At 37.2% G+C, this 15,048-nt stretch overlaps 1 protein-coding gene across 4 annotated transcripts in view; it reads left to right on the top strand.

The window, feature by feature from the left end:
* The window catches only part of LOC140228662 (calcium/calmodulin-dependent protein kinase type II subunit alpha-like), a 199,151-nt gene that overhangs the window by 92,629 nt on the left and 91,474 nt on the right, over positions 1 to 15,048 (top strand). For all 4 annotated transcript variants that reach the window (XM_072308921.1, XM_072308920.1, XM_072308919.1 and 1 more), the window contains exons 4-5: positions 3,110 to 3,164; positions 6,459 to 6,597. In XM_072308921.1, coding sequence (XP_072165022.1) covers positions 3,110 to 3,164; positions 6,459 to 6,597 — 194 coding nt within the window. The remainder of the gene's footprint in view (positions 1 to 3,109; positions 3,165 to 6,458; positions 6,598 to 15,048) is intronic.

Here is a 15,048-nt window from a genome sequence, read left to right as displayed (position 1 = left end):
TGTAACACACATTTCCCATAGACACCTGCCAGAGTATTCTTTGGACTCGTCTTCAATGGGTTAATGCGTGTTTGCGGATCTACATGTATGTGTTGAATACACAGGTGCATAATATGTGAAGATTATTATTTTTCATGATACACCAGCATGAGTAGAACTTAGCTTATTCCAACTGCCCCTCCCTCTTTCCCACCTCCCTCCTATCCCCCTAAAAAAAAAAAAAAAAAAAAAAGGATAACAGAAGAAAAGAACAAAGCTGCGTATGTGCAATATTGTAATACTGGTCGATGCTCACTCGGCCATGAAATCAGAAATGACAGGTAGCTTTACAATAATGTTTGCCAGCTGTCACTCAGGACAGGAAATATAAATGTTATCTTTTCCTGCCAGTGATTTCTTTTCCGTTGAGGAAGATGTTGATGTACAAGATGAAGTTAACTGTCAGTGCATACACTGAGCGGCATCTACACTTCAGAGCTTGCTACAATGTATATTAGAGTCAGTGATAATGTGTGTGTGTGTTTGTGTGTGTTTGTGCACACACACATTTATATGTGTGTGTTGTGTTTTCTGCCAGGCTTTACTGCACCGTCACTGTCTTGAGATATCCTTTGTTACTGTTTTTTTTTTTCATGAAATACTTTCAGTGTTTCTTGCGATGATGTTTTCCATTTTTAATCAATATTGTGCTGAGTGAACATTTATGCTCTGTGGGCAATTATAGATTTCTACATCTGATACTTCAGGATCTAGAATTTTTTTTTTATCAACATCATTAGTGCCATTGTACTATGTCAGTTTATTGATGGCATTTTATTTGTTATTTTTTCTACATGCCAGGTGTTTTCCCCTCTGCTTCATTCAAAAACACCTCATTAAAATTCTCTCTCTCTTTACTTTGTGTGGTACTCACTTAGAACGTGGAGTAATTACCCTCTTGTCAGCTATCTTGAATAACATTCTATGGTTATGAAGATGTCACATATATTGACACTTTAATTTCTACAAGTTTCCTCTAGTTTGCCATAAACCTATCTGAAGTGAATGAAATACTTGAACTTTCGAAATGCTTTATATATCATTAATATTGTAAGAGTCATTTTCAAATATGTGGCACATGCGCGTTTTGGAATGCATATTGTTCGAATGTAAGCATGTTGCTCTCAGAATTGTTCAACAGCTTAATACAGATATGATTTAATATCTGTCAAATGAGTCTTCTTGTTTGTTTCCTTTGTGAATTTGGCATTTCATGAAGTGATTTAGGGGACAGCAAAGATATGCATTTCTCATGGGTTCCTTTAGGGTATGGAAAGCACCGGGACAACAGTTACAATGTATGTAATGTTGTAGTCAGTGTGGATGGAAATATAATGAAGACTTATTGCACAGCCAGAGAATATATTCAGAGAGTAGAGGAGAGAAGGAAAAATTGATATGAAGATGAACAAGAAGAAGGGGAGAGATGACGTTATTGTGCTGTCTGCACTCGGCATGAGAGTCGGCGTAAAGTGATTAATGGAAAGGTGCGTGCATCCTCTTAAACTCGTTACCGATCAAAGCTGTTTAGACATGGCCTTCCCTTCTTGAGAAAAGGGAGGATGAAGGTGCAAGTGGTGGAAGGGCATCCAGACAAGAATGTATGAAAAGAGACGAGGGAATTAAAGAATGTGGTACGAAATGCACTTTTCGTGATGACCTTGACGGGGTTTAACGATTGAATTACAGTAAGGATGAGGAGTATTGATAAGCAGCATTATTCGCTATTCATGGATTTTTTTTTTTTTTCGTAGAGAAGAGGAAGAAAGCTATGAGTTCCAACTTTGCATGCATGTAAAGTGGATGCTAGTAACAGGTTCCTGTTACATGGATGATAGAGCAGTGAACACTGCAAACCAGTATGTTTTTACAGCATTTAGCATGTATTTTTTTCTTCATCAAAATGTAGAAAACATGTTTTGTTTTTTTAATGAAAAGTATGCCTTTGAGCAATTTCATATTGTGCTGAGTGTGTGTGTGTGTGTGTGTGTGTGTGTGTGTGCATTTTGGTATGATTTATAGACCAGAATGAAAATATTTAACATACAATGATATTTCTTACAATGCATCATTATGTTTTTTATTTTTTTTTTTAGCATATGCAGAGAATGGTAGCCATGAAAGAATTTAACACTGCTCATTTTTCTCATGTCTATGATTAGAGAGAAAGAGAGAAACAACTTGAGGAAAGAAAAGGAGACGGATAAGATTTGCTTATTGTGGATGTTTTTTGGCAAAAAAAAAAAGAAAAAAGAAAAAAAGGGGAATTTGAGGTTCTGTGTCCTGGAGGACAAATCATTCTTCCACCCACATCCAACAGATTAAAGGAGCACTCTCCAACTGGACTTAGTGGTGGTGGTGGTGGTAGTGGGGGAGGGAGATAACATTATTGTCTGGTGATAATATAGCATGTGGCTTGCACTTAGCTTGTACTGTATGCGCCATATATTTCGCGAGTCGAAGTTTTCGCGAATCAGGAATTCCGACGATTTCGTGAGTGGTTAAATTCGCGATCATGGGGTCCTGTACTGAGCAGAGAATTGTACATGCGTACATAACATTCACATCGGGGATCAGAGTCAATATTTTCGCGTGTCTTTTAATTTCACGAATAGCACCCGACTTACGAAATTCGCGAAAATAAAAACCTCGTGAAATATTTGGCGTATACAGTATTTGTGGATTCATGTGCCATGAATCAAAATTTATTCGTGTTTATGTGTATTTTTGTTTAAACATGTGTGAAAGAGCATACTTTTTCGTCTGCATATTCTGTGTGTGTGTTGTGCTAGTGTGGTTGTATGTGTGGGCAGATCAGTGTGTTGGATGATGAGTCCATGTGAGTGTCATAAAAATGGTAACTCATCAATAATGTAACAGAACATGCTTTGCATCTAACCAGTAAACTTTGCCAACTTAAGCAAATGAAGCACAAAAAGTTACATAATATATCCTAACTGGAGGTAATCACAAAGATTGGTGTGTCTACAAACTTTGCTTGTACAAATCCAATGATATATTTCAGAAACAGTAAATCTCTCTGTACTTCTTTGTTCTTCCCCCTCTCCAGTTCGTCTCCATGACAGTATTGCCGAGGAAGGATTCCACTATCTGGTCTTTGATCTGTAAGTAAAACGCACCCGTTTCTCATCAGCCAAACATGGTTCAGCTAGGCGGTGGCATTGTCGCCATGGCGATAACTTTGCATCCTACTTCCATGCTACCCTCACTTGACAAGCAGTTAAGGGATTCGTGAACACAAGTTGCCGAGTTGTTAGAAAATGAGAATGAGGATGTGTCATGTGAACGTTTCTTTGCGTTGATTTATTATGATGATGTTGCATTTGCACAGGTGGAGATTGTAACTTGAAACAAAAAAGGCAAATTATTTGAGGGTGTCAACATTCATGTATGTATCTATGTGAAGTATATATCTCAGAAAGTGAAATATTAACCAAATTTGGTCTTTATAAACAAAGTAGTATTGATATTTGAAGCTTTATTTTTGTGAAGTTCATATTGTGTCCTCTGTCACGCCGCAGAGAAAGAAAAAGAAGTAATTTTTCGGTCATGATAATATTCAGACTGGCTAGTGATATTTTATAGTGAATTTTCTTTCTTACTCATATCTCAAGTTGGTTGTTGTGGAAACACCAAATAAATCCCATCAGTGGTTCAGACGTAACCAAGGTGTCGTTTGAACATGCCGTTTTATTTTTCTGATATTTTTCATCGTGTCAGATAATGATGCCCAGAGTGGGATGAGTAACCCTCGTAATAGACATGTGCGTCTAGCATGATAATTATATACGTAAATCAGGCGAGTCCCACAAGATGTCTGCTTATGATATCTTCAGCCAGTCTGTGCACCCCAACTCTCCTCTGACGTCAGGGAAAAACAGGGAGGACATTAATTCTAAAACCCCATAATTGCCTGGTGGATGCTCTAACGACAGTCGCGTCACACACCGGCCCATGCTGGCATCGACTCTAAAAATGGTTTCTTGTTTTCCTGAATGGATATACGGTCTGCGTAAACTAGAGATGTCAACAAGAGCAAGAAAAAAAACCCCCCAGAAAATAGCCATGTCTGGTTGTCTGACATTTGCAAATGCTGGTGTCTGTTGCTCAAGGTGTCATCTGGCGATGATCTGCCATATCAGTTTGGACCCATGTCATCCTCACTCATTGTCGCAGAAGAGAAAAACTCTCCCCAAAAGTACCTGTTGTAATGCATGTTTCATTTCATTTCATTTATTTGTTTCCATATCCATGTAATACAAAATAATTCCATTGTAGCATAATCGATTTGTACAAACAGGTGAAAAGTTGAAATGTCATGAAGCACCGATACAAATACAGTAATATTACAAAAGTATAGCACATGTACAGCTGCACAAACACATACAGTTGTATATACACATGATTTACAAAGTTCATCATCATCAATTCACTCTGAGTTGAAATAGCCCTCTCTGGTAAGGAATATGGGGAAATATGGAGGGAACATGCACAAAAAACAGATCTTGTACAATTAGCAAGTTCCCTGTAAAAAGTAAAACAAAAAAAAAGTCTTTGCATATGTGCTTACATGAATGAGTGTGCAAATTACTCAGAAGGGGTAAGAGAGGAGGTACTATTTAAAGCGATGTCTTACTCGTGTACCCATATTCCCTCATCTTTATTAAATCTGGGTCTTCTTTACTTCATACGTTGTAAATTTGTGAAGAAATTTTCTTGGTGATATGCAGCGTAAATGCAAATGAGAGATATGAATCTCTGTTGTGAGATTCCAGAGATATTGCAACTGATGAAAGAAAAGAATAACTTGTGATTTATTGCTAACTTCCTTTGACTCTTTTCAACAATGAATGCTGCATTCTTTTGACACAAATACCCCGACCAAAAATATGATCCTGATTGAACGTTGAAATCAGTTTTGTGTCTTCATATCGTTTCAAATTTCATGCGTGCTCGGACTTAGCCGGGCAGAATTTGGGCAAAAATTGCATGCAAATCAGTGAGTGATGATTTCACCAAGGAAAAAGGACAAACATTGTAAACTTGAAATTGGCTCTCCAAAGTTGTCATCTCGTGTTGTTAATTTCTCAGTTGATGGAGTGTATTGAGGAAGAGCAACTTGTATTGCATAGTTGTGAGGTGCTTATGTCATCCGTTTTCAGCCCCTGGTACAGGGCTTTTAATGTCAGACATCCAACTCCCCTCAGAATGATCAATGCATGTCGGATTATATCTGTCATACATATGAAGTTCTCGCTTGAGAATCGTGCCAAGCTTATTGCCGCTATCCTCTTTGCATCGGATAGATAGCGTTATCTGTCCGTGGGTGGGTGTGGTGACCGAAAATAGCCCCCCTCGTCTGTTTATAGCGAGTCATTTGAAACGGGTAAATGCCACACAAAGTGTTTGCTGTTGCCTAGTGTGGAATTATGACATGCTTTATTATCACACGTATGTACTTGTTGACTTTTTTTTCAAGGGCTGTCAAAGTCTCGTCTTATCTGACCCTTCATATGCTTGTAGATCTGGCATGGCATGTTGATAAAAGATCTTGGCTCCTATGCAGTATTTGTCATGACTAGAGTTAGCTACAGAAGACTCTAGAATTGTGTAATGTATTTTAAATGATGCTGGATATTGAAGGGCTTAAATGTATATTTGCCACATCGCAAATTATTCAGATAAAGTGAAAAATTTAACGTGAATACCAAAACATAGACTTTTATAATGAATTCACACATCAAATTCACTAAAATATCCCATTGACTTCAGTTGTGGGTATGTATGATTATGTATCTCCGTTGCCATGTCAGCTGTTTGGTCTTAATCTCATATGTGTATTGAAAATAGAAGTTACTGTTATGTGCATATCCATAGTTCCTATTGTCAGTCACTCACATGGATGTCAAATCTGCATAAAGGCATTATTCACCATTTGCAGATAGAACAAATACCAAGCTTTTGTTTTAAAATAGTTCTGAAATGTGAGTTAGGTAGAAACAAAGTTAGGTAAACAACCAATGTAAAAAATTCTAATCAGTATAATCAATATTAAGTATTAATATACAAAATGTAAACTTATTGTTTCTAGAATATACCGTCCACAGTTATGGTTTATTGAGAACAATAGCAATATCTCCTTAAATTTTAGCATTATTTTGAAATTTTTATATGGTAAGATGTTTTGTGATACAACTGAACTACACATATGCATCAAATGTGATAACTCAAACATTTTATGAATCACTGCTCCCAATGATAAACACTACCTTTAATGGGAAGATACAGGTGCTTGGCAAAATTTTGAAGTCAGAAGAGTACAGCCCAAGTGTTATTCATTCACAAAGTGAATGTCCACTGGTTTATTTATTTATTTATTTATTTTTTAATGCTTCCAGAGTTACGGGTGGAGAGCTGTTTGAGGACATCGTAGCCCGAGAGTATTACAGCGAGGCCGATGCCAGTCACTGTATCCAACAGATTCTGGAGAGCGTCGAACACTGTCACAGAAATCTTATAGTCCACAGAGACCTGAAGGTAAGGCCAGTTTACCATCGCCAGACATCCTAATGCTGGGTTCCCACTGTCGTGCAATCTGATGCACACGCCATGATCGGCCATTAGTAGCTGATTGTTGAATTGTTGTCTATCACAATTTGCTTCACGATTGAAATCATTGGCTAAATCGTGGAGTACTGTTAAAGTGGAAATTTTCGTGATATTGAAATTTCGCCCATTTCGCGCAACCAGAAAACTAACACGAAAACAAAAACGTGAATATTTCTGCTTATCGTATGTTGCAGTAGTTGATGTCTTGATTACGCAGAATTAAACACGCAAAATTCTTCTTGCCTGGCTGAGAGTGAACAATTAGTCACATGAAAATGTCCACTTTTACAGGAATTGTGGTGATCCTATCATATCTTGAGGTCATTCGTGGCAATCGCTGTGATCATAGAACATTTTTTCAGCATCCAAAACATTCTTGCGATCAACGTGATTTCCGTAACTGACCTTAAGATCTGATAAGATGTCATAAAGATTGCCACGATTACTCTACATTTAAGACCACGATTTGACCACGATTTGAATTGTGGCGCATACAATGAGTCACAAACAAATATTCCATGATCAGCTACTAATGGCCAATCGTGCTGTGCATAGCAGATCACATTACAGTGGGAACCCAGTTTAGCAAGACAAACTCATCAGATAAGAAGCAGAAGTCTGCCGACACAGCACAAAGCCCAGTGAAGCTCTTGCTGTTCTGCATCCTACCTGACTGAGTAGAATTTGGTGGGTTTTGATTTCTGTGTGGTGACAGAAGGAATGACATCTAAGTTGTACAAATTTGACAGATGGACGAGAGCATTCATTGGCAAGACACAGGAGAATCTTATAATGATCTCAGCTGTGATGAGAAACTCTGATAATGAGCATGTTTACTCATGTCTACTGTAGTTTAGTAATGGGTGGTGCAGAAATCAGCAAGAAATTTGTGTGCCTGTTATGAGTTCAGATTTGCGGCTTTGAGTAAAGCAAGTTTTTTTTTTTTTCGGACAAATGTTTTTCAAGAAGCAAGAGAAAACTATGTTTGTGTCAGCCCTCGTGCCAACTCACCTGAGCCTGTCTATGGGCATGTCTGACAAACATCTTCTCAGGATATAACAGAGGTTTGATTGAGTGTTTTTTTTTTTTTCCTCCCTTATTGCTGCACACAGTCTACTACCATTTCATTCAATCACAGATACCAATTTCTGCTGCTTCTCCATATGCTATACCTGTAAAGAAATCAAATATTGTGGACATAACGTTTTGTCTCCTTTTGTAGAGACTTTTGTGCTTGTTATAACACACACACACACACACACACACACACACACACACACACACACAAAGAGAGTTACAGCCATCACTCATGATTTTGTAATTCCAAGCAATAATATTACCTTTTGAAATTACCCATGACTGATTACCCAGAATCTAATTTTTAGTCTGTTGGATGTTGTCCAATAAAATATCAAAGGAGATACTGAGACACTAAGATTCACTGTATTTTTTTTTTTTTTTGACTGCATTCTCTGTCAGGAGTAACTTCATGGCAGGGTGAAAAAGAACAAAGAGAAGAAATTAAATGAAACAGACATGACAGCTTAATTAACTTGTCCATTCATCGACATGTCAGATCTTCAAAGCAGAAGACATGCATGAAAAGAATTCACCTGTTACTCTAAATGTGTCGCATGATTGGACGACAGTTCAGTGCAGTCTTCTTGACAAATGAAATTGTATTAAAAAAATGTAAACTTGGTTTGTTTCAATAGCTCTGTAAGTATAAATAGATCCATATCTCGTGATTGTTGGATAGACGGAACGTGAGAGGGAAATGTGGAAGAGAGGAAGATAGGCAGAAAGAAAGTGAAATAAGTATACCAGGAAAAATATATTAGTTGGGTTTTTATGAGATCACTGAAGCTTCCACCAAATTGAAAGGCAGGAAGGCAGGTTATACATGGGGGGGGGGGGGGGGGGGTAAACAAAGTATGATGTAACATAAAGCGGAGTGAAGTCAGTCGGCGTAGCCAATTTGCAGAGTATGAATTGTGAGAATGGCACACAGTTGAACGAATAAATGGATATGACGAGCACAGAGAGAAGTGGGATTAACTATACAGCCACTAAAAGTTGAGCATAGGGAGAGAGAGAGAGAAAGGATAGGAGGGGGGGGGGGAATCAACCTGGTATGTTGTATTGATTATCCAAAGTCAGCGTAATGGCCACTTTCAGTTGGGAGTGAGGAGGGAAGGGGCGGCCAATTGGACCCGTCATGGATACTAGTGCTGTCGGCCACTTGTCAGTAACTGCAGATGGGCCGGCTGAAGAGGATACAAGAAGAGTTTGTTGCGTTCGTTGTTCTTCCCATTTCCTGTTAGCGGGAGTGTCATACTAGAGTCAGAAGAAGCTTCCAATTGGGAGACTGACACCTATAGAGATGTGATGTCTTCATATTCAACTTGCTGTCATACACAAGTTGTTGCAAGCTCCTCTGTGGCTGGCGCAATATGAGAACAGCTATAGAACTGTGCTCTTATAAGGTGTGTGTATGCTGTCTATCTATCTATCTATCAATCTGTCCATCTATACATACATACTATTATATTCATAGAGATTTTTTTTGGGGGGGGGGGGAGGGAGACAGCCATAAAGAAGCTTGTAAGGTATGTGTGTGCATATATATATATATTTATATATATATATATTTATTTATTTATTTATATCTAGAGAGAGAGATGGATAGATAGCTAAGGGAAGTAAGACAGACATGAAGCTAAGCTTCTTTTTTTTTCAAGTCCATCCAATTTCAATAGAATAATAATTCAAATCATAGTTCAAAACAAAAATGGCAGTTTTTTCCTTGAAATAGTTTAATAATATAAGTACATGCTGTCAGTTGCACAAATATTAATGGTTAAATCCCCCCTTCGGTGAAAAATACAAAATGCCCTTCACCAATCCATTATGACACATCCAAATTATTCAGTGCGAGTATTGACGTGCAGATAGACCTGCCATTATATGATTAAATTAGCTTAATGGATGCTAACAGTTTGTCTTATTCATTTGCCCAAATTTCTCTGTTGTTGCAAGAGATGTGGATCTTTGGAAGCTCCACTATCGCTAAAATCAGATGGAAAGATTGTACTGATGAAGAAGTATTACAATATATTTTTATTGTTTTGTTTTGTTTGTTCTTTTGTAGTATCAAACAAACATGTACAGAGCTTGCCATTAATGCAATGCAGTAGATTCAAGCCTACAGTGAAATATGAACTTTGTGATTTAGCAAGGGATGGTGCATTCCTAGTAGTTTGAATATCAGTGCAATTTCACTATGTTTGCTAAATGCATGCATACATCATACTTGTCTTTTCACTCTTCCTCACACAAGACGAAGCTTTGGTCTACATTCAGAATCAAAACCTGATTGACTGTGACATTTAGATATCTATGATAGGGTAGACAAACACCACGTTGAAGAAAGCTAGCCGCCCCACTTTAGAACATTCAAGAAAAATAGATAATTCATCACATTGCCTGCCTCCTTGGCTCTCAAGCATAGACATTCTACGGCACTAATTGTACGTAAGTGAATGATTAAACCCCCAGACATGTGTCCATGTACCCACATTTCCATGGCGGAAAAAAAAAAGAGGATGGTATCTTTAGTCTGACTCCATATCAAAAGGTCGTATTGGTTGTTTGCTTGATTAGCTTCTCATTTCACTGGAAATGATTCTATTGATTTTTTCCCCTCCTCCTCCTCCGCTATGTGAGTGCATGCAGGACAAATGAATTAGAAAGGCTGGAGGAAGAATAGGAGTCAAACTAGGCTAGGTAGGAAGTCCAAACGATGATCCTGTTGATCATGATCAATTAGGTCTCGCTATTGAGACAGGTAGGAAAGCAGAGAGAGAGAGAGAGAAAGAGATGAGAAGGGGAGAGAGGGGGAGATAGAGAAAGGGTTTAGCAGTGGAGAAAAAAAAAAGCAAAGACAGATGAAAGGAGCAAATATGAACACAAAGCCATATAGCAAAAGAGGAAGAAGAAGAAAAAAATGTTTTGAATTAGAAAGAAAAGCACATGCAGACAGATGTGAGAAGGGGGAAAATTCGAGTACATAGATAAGAGCCAAGAAAGAGAAAGGCAGAGAGAATGAGAGAGAGTGAGAGATGAAAAGAAAAAGATGAGGAGAAAGGCAAAGACAGACGTAATATGGGGACATAGAAAATTAAAAACTAAACAAGAAAAGGAGTGTGTATATGTTTTATTTATTTATTTCATCTGTTCATTCTCCACTCATGGAAAAGATTGCTCTGTTAGCCATAGTTAGGGCTGTTTTTGAAAGGGGTCCTTGCGGTACATTAAAAACAAACAAGCAAATGTACATTCAACATTGTTTCACTGAAAACAGTGTAAATTACGGTACATGTAATCATACACATGATGTCGATACACACAAACAGGAAAATAGATACAATGATGCAAACATTAGTCAATGCTAAAATTGAAATAAAACCTATATATAGATATAAATATAATATATGTGTGTGTGTTTATGATTGTGTGTGAGATAGAGGGAAAGAAAGAGAGAGAGGGAGAGAAAGACTGCGAAAGAGAGATGAGGAGAAAGGCAAAGACAAACATATGTGGACATAGAGAATTTAAAACCAAACAAAGTAAGAGAGTAAATATTTAATATATGTAATATATATATTTGTGTGAGAGATAGAGACAGAAGAAATGAGAGAGTATATGTATTTGTGTGAGAGATAGAGGAAAAGGGAGAGATAAGGAGAGAGATAAAGACAAACATATATTACTGTTTGGGCAACAAAACCTCATATCTCAAAAATGTCATATGTACAGGAGAGTGAAAAAGCATGGCAGCCAAAGCATGTAATAAATGGGATCACCTTTGTTTTGACATGCCCTGGTAGCTTCATTCTCGGGGTAAGACAACTAGTATTTGAACAGGACATCACTTAACTGATTATCTGTCACTCAATCCAAAAAAAAAAAGTGATTTTCACCAAAATTTGAAAGGCGCGGTCTTGTCACCCCAGCGACGATATGGATATTGCGAATCCTAAAATCAGTAATCAGTAACCTTTCTCCTTGCAAGGGATGGTACTTATTTTACAGTCTATCACTCTAATTCTAGATCACAAATCCAATGACTTGTGAAATTGTCTTACGAGTCTAAAATCATGAGATACGCTGTATGACATAAGCAGCACCAGGCTGTCCTATGGAGTGGATGCAGACAATGTACTATCATACGTTCACATCAGGTGTAGATCACGTCATCCGCGAACTTGAGAACTGAAAGAACAAGTAGCAATAGAAAACGTTGAAAGAAAGCATTTAGTGAAAAACAGAGAAACCAAATGTATAAGTTGGTATAGTAAAACAATATTTCTCTGTAATATGTGTCTTGTATAAACTTTGTCTGTATTGTAAATGCCAGCTTTTCTTTTCCAACTTTAGATAGAATGTGCTTTTGTATTCTTTGTCATTACCGAGATATTCACCAGTACCAAAATTGGCTGAATCGTTTGGATTTTTCAATTCTGAAAAGCATTGCCGTCTTCATTTGAAAACAAAGAAAGGATGATCAATAAACCCCTTCAAATTACATGCAAAACTAAATCATAAATACTCCCATACTGATTTGTATTTTGATTGTATTCTGTGTCCCAAACACAATCATTTTAACTTTCCAGTCTTTTGTGTGTGGTTCAGATTGAAAAGCAGATAAACCCATGAATTAAAGATCTCACTTTCAGTGCCAGTGACATCATTTGAGAATGACTAGATTTGACTGCAACTCAGTCATTTTATTTGTTTGAAATTTTACTGTGACAGAGCACATGGATAAATGTTAATGTGACAGGTTAGCAGTTCTGAAGCATACTTTCCAACTTTTAATTTTGTGTGAAATAACATTTTGAAAAAAAAAAAGGAGTATACAAAGCTTTTGTCTTGCTCATTCTGACTCGTGATTCTTCTCCATACAAAATGAAAGACATCACAGGTACTACATATTGCCGTTTTCATCTTTAAAATGTTATTCATTCAAAGGGGGATTTTCCTGAAACATATACACATGCTTTGCAGTAGATGCAGAAAAAAAAAATAGTGGAGCATATCAGTGAAGTTTACAAAAATCAAACAGATCCATTCAAAAGATATAAATTTTCAATGCTTTGGTTAATTCCATGCACAATAATCACCTGATAAGAGGGCCGCATGTTTATTATGTCACAGTTGTGTAATGATTGTAAGAAAATACATAGAGAATTTTATGTATTTACATATTGCAGTTATATTAAAAAACAGTTGGCTAACGTCCTCTGGAAGATAAGTGGAATGATATCAACCTTAACATTTGTCAGTAACAAGTCAAGGGGAAGTGCACTTTTCCTTTAAAAAAAAAAATGTGCAAATCAACCAAATATCGAAAGTGCATAACTTTTGAAGGGACTGGGCAACTGTCCTCTAGCACCACTGATGTGTTATTGTAGTGTTAGTGCATTCGCTGAATCTACCTATATGTTTGAGGGTAAATTCCCCTTTCTGTAGTGTGATGTAATTGATGTACTTGAGGCAGAAATCATAGGTTTTGATATATCCATCATTTAACTTATGTTTTCTGGAGATAGAATTCTCACTAACAAATTCCCAATTGAAAAATCAAGTAAAGACATCAGATTGTCATTTGTCAGCATATCTAAACAGTTTACAGCTCTAATAGTGTTTGCTTTTCAACAGAGGCCAATAAGGCGCATATAACAATTACCTCTGCAGAAGTCATGTACACAATGCATGATTCAAAAGTCATTATGTCTTCCCAATAGATGTTATTTGGCTCGTCTTTGTCTAGTCATCAAGGGGTTAATGCCTAGCATTAATTCTGCTGCAGTGTTTTTTCATTTTCAGCCCTCTCAAAAAGCACAACAACTCATTTGAGGAGTGAGAGTATTTGTCGAACTAATGAGCGCAATTACTCCTCGCGTGGCGCTGTTTGGAGGACGCAAGCATCGTTTGCCGCGGTGGCCCTTTTTTGCCCAGGAAGATACACATATGTGCAATTTTCATCAGAAGAGAATTTAATGGAGGTTGCACACACTTATGGTGTGTGTGCGTGTGTGCCTCGGCTGCTATGATGCATAAATTAACATTTAGGGTGAGCTTCTCTTTCTCGCTCTCTCTCGCTGTCTTCACCCTTTTCTTCTGCCAAACCCAAATTTGTTAAGGAGTGACAAGGCAGAATATGATGCCATTGACAGGCTCTGGCTCTAAGTTGACTTTTGTTTGCTCTGAAAATTTTTTGATGAATTGAGTGTTGCCTTTGTCTCGCTGTCTTCCAGCAAAAAAAGAAAAGGAAAAAAAAAAGGCATCAAATTTGATGGCTCTGTGATGCTCTTGTTTAATGGCAATCTCAAGGCACAGCTATGTGTGTAGGTGAGATGGCAGGATGGGCGAGTGGGTGGGGGTAGGGTGCGGATGATCGGCAAGAGTGCGAGAAAGACGTAAGACATCGCGAAGCAAGCAACTTACGGTAAAAAAAAACTAGAACACTACAACCTCTCAATAGTCTCTTGTTCTCCTAACATACTATCGTGTGCTCAACGCAGTGATGCTTGAAGTCTGTCGCTTGTACTAGTTTTTAGGAGTGTTCTGTGTTGAAGAGGGTATCAGCTAGAGGAATAACAAGAACACACACAAAATTTGTTTTCCCATTTCTGCTCTTTCTGCTTTTTTTCTCCTCTCATTGGAGATTTATTTTTTTGCTTCCTGTTTTTCTCTGCAGTGCCCTTACTTTACTTAATACCTGGGTATTTCATTTCCCCTCTCTCTGTCTTTCTATCTGTCTGTCTGTCTATCTATCTATTTGTCTATCTATCTATCTATAATTTAATATATATATGTATATATATATATATATGTATATATATATATATATATATATATATATATATATATATATATATATATATATATATATACATACATATATAAGTACACACAGCACCGCACACCTGCAGCCCTGATATATATTAATATATCTGTTTGTCTGTCTGTCTTTCTGTCTATCTATCTATCTATCTATGTATCTGTCATAGTAGAAAAATAGAACTCAAGAAATTTATGATGTGACGTCAATTCCAACGGTCTATTTACAAAACACAACAAATTTTTCGGACACCCTGCCATTTGTCAAGTGATTTTAACTGAGGGAGAACAATAGCAGATCATAATATAGCCAACATTATACAATGTATATATAATTTTTTCTTGTCATAAGTCAATATTTCTAAGAGATTTATAATCTACAGTGTGTTTCAGCATTCCTCCAGGCTCTTGTTCTGCCTTGCTCTCTATTCTTACTGTCCTGTCCTCAACTGTTATTTTATTCCAGTGTAT

This window comes from Diadema setosum, chromosome 5 (assembly GCF_964275005.1).
Source record: "Diadema setosum chromosome 5, eeDiaSeto1, whole genome shotgun sequence".
Taxonomy (NCBI): domain Eukaryota; kingdom Metazoa; phylum Echinodermata; class Echinoidea; order Diadematoida; family Diadematidae; genus Diadema; species Diadema setosum.
This window is presented reverse-complemented; position numbering and strand designations above follow the sequence as displayed.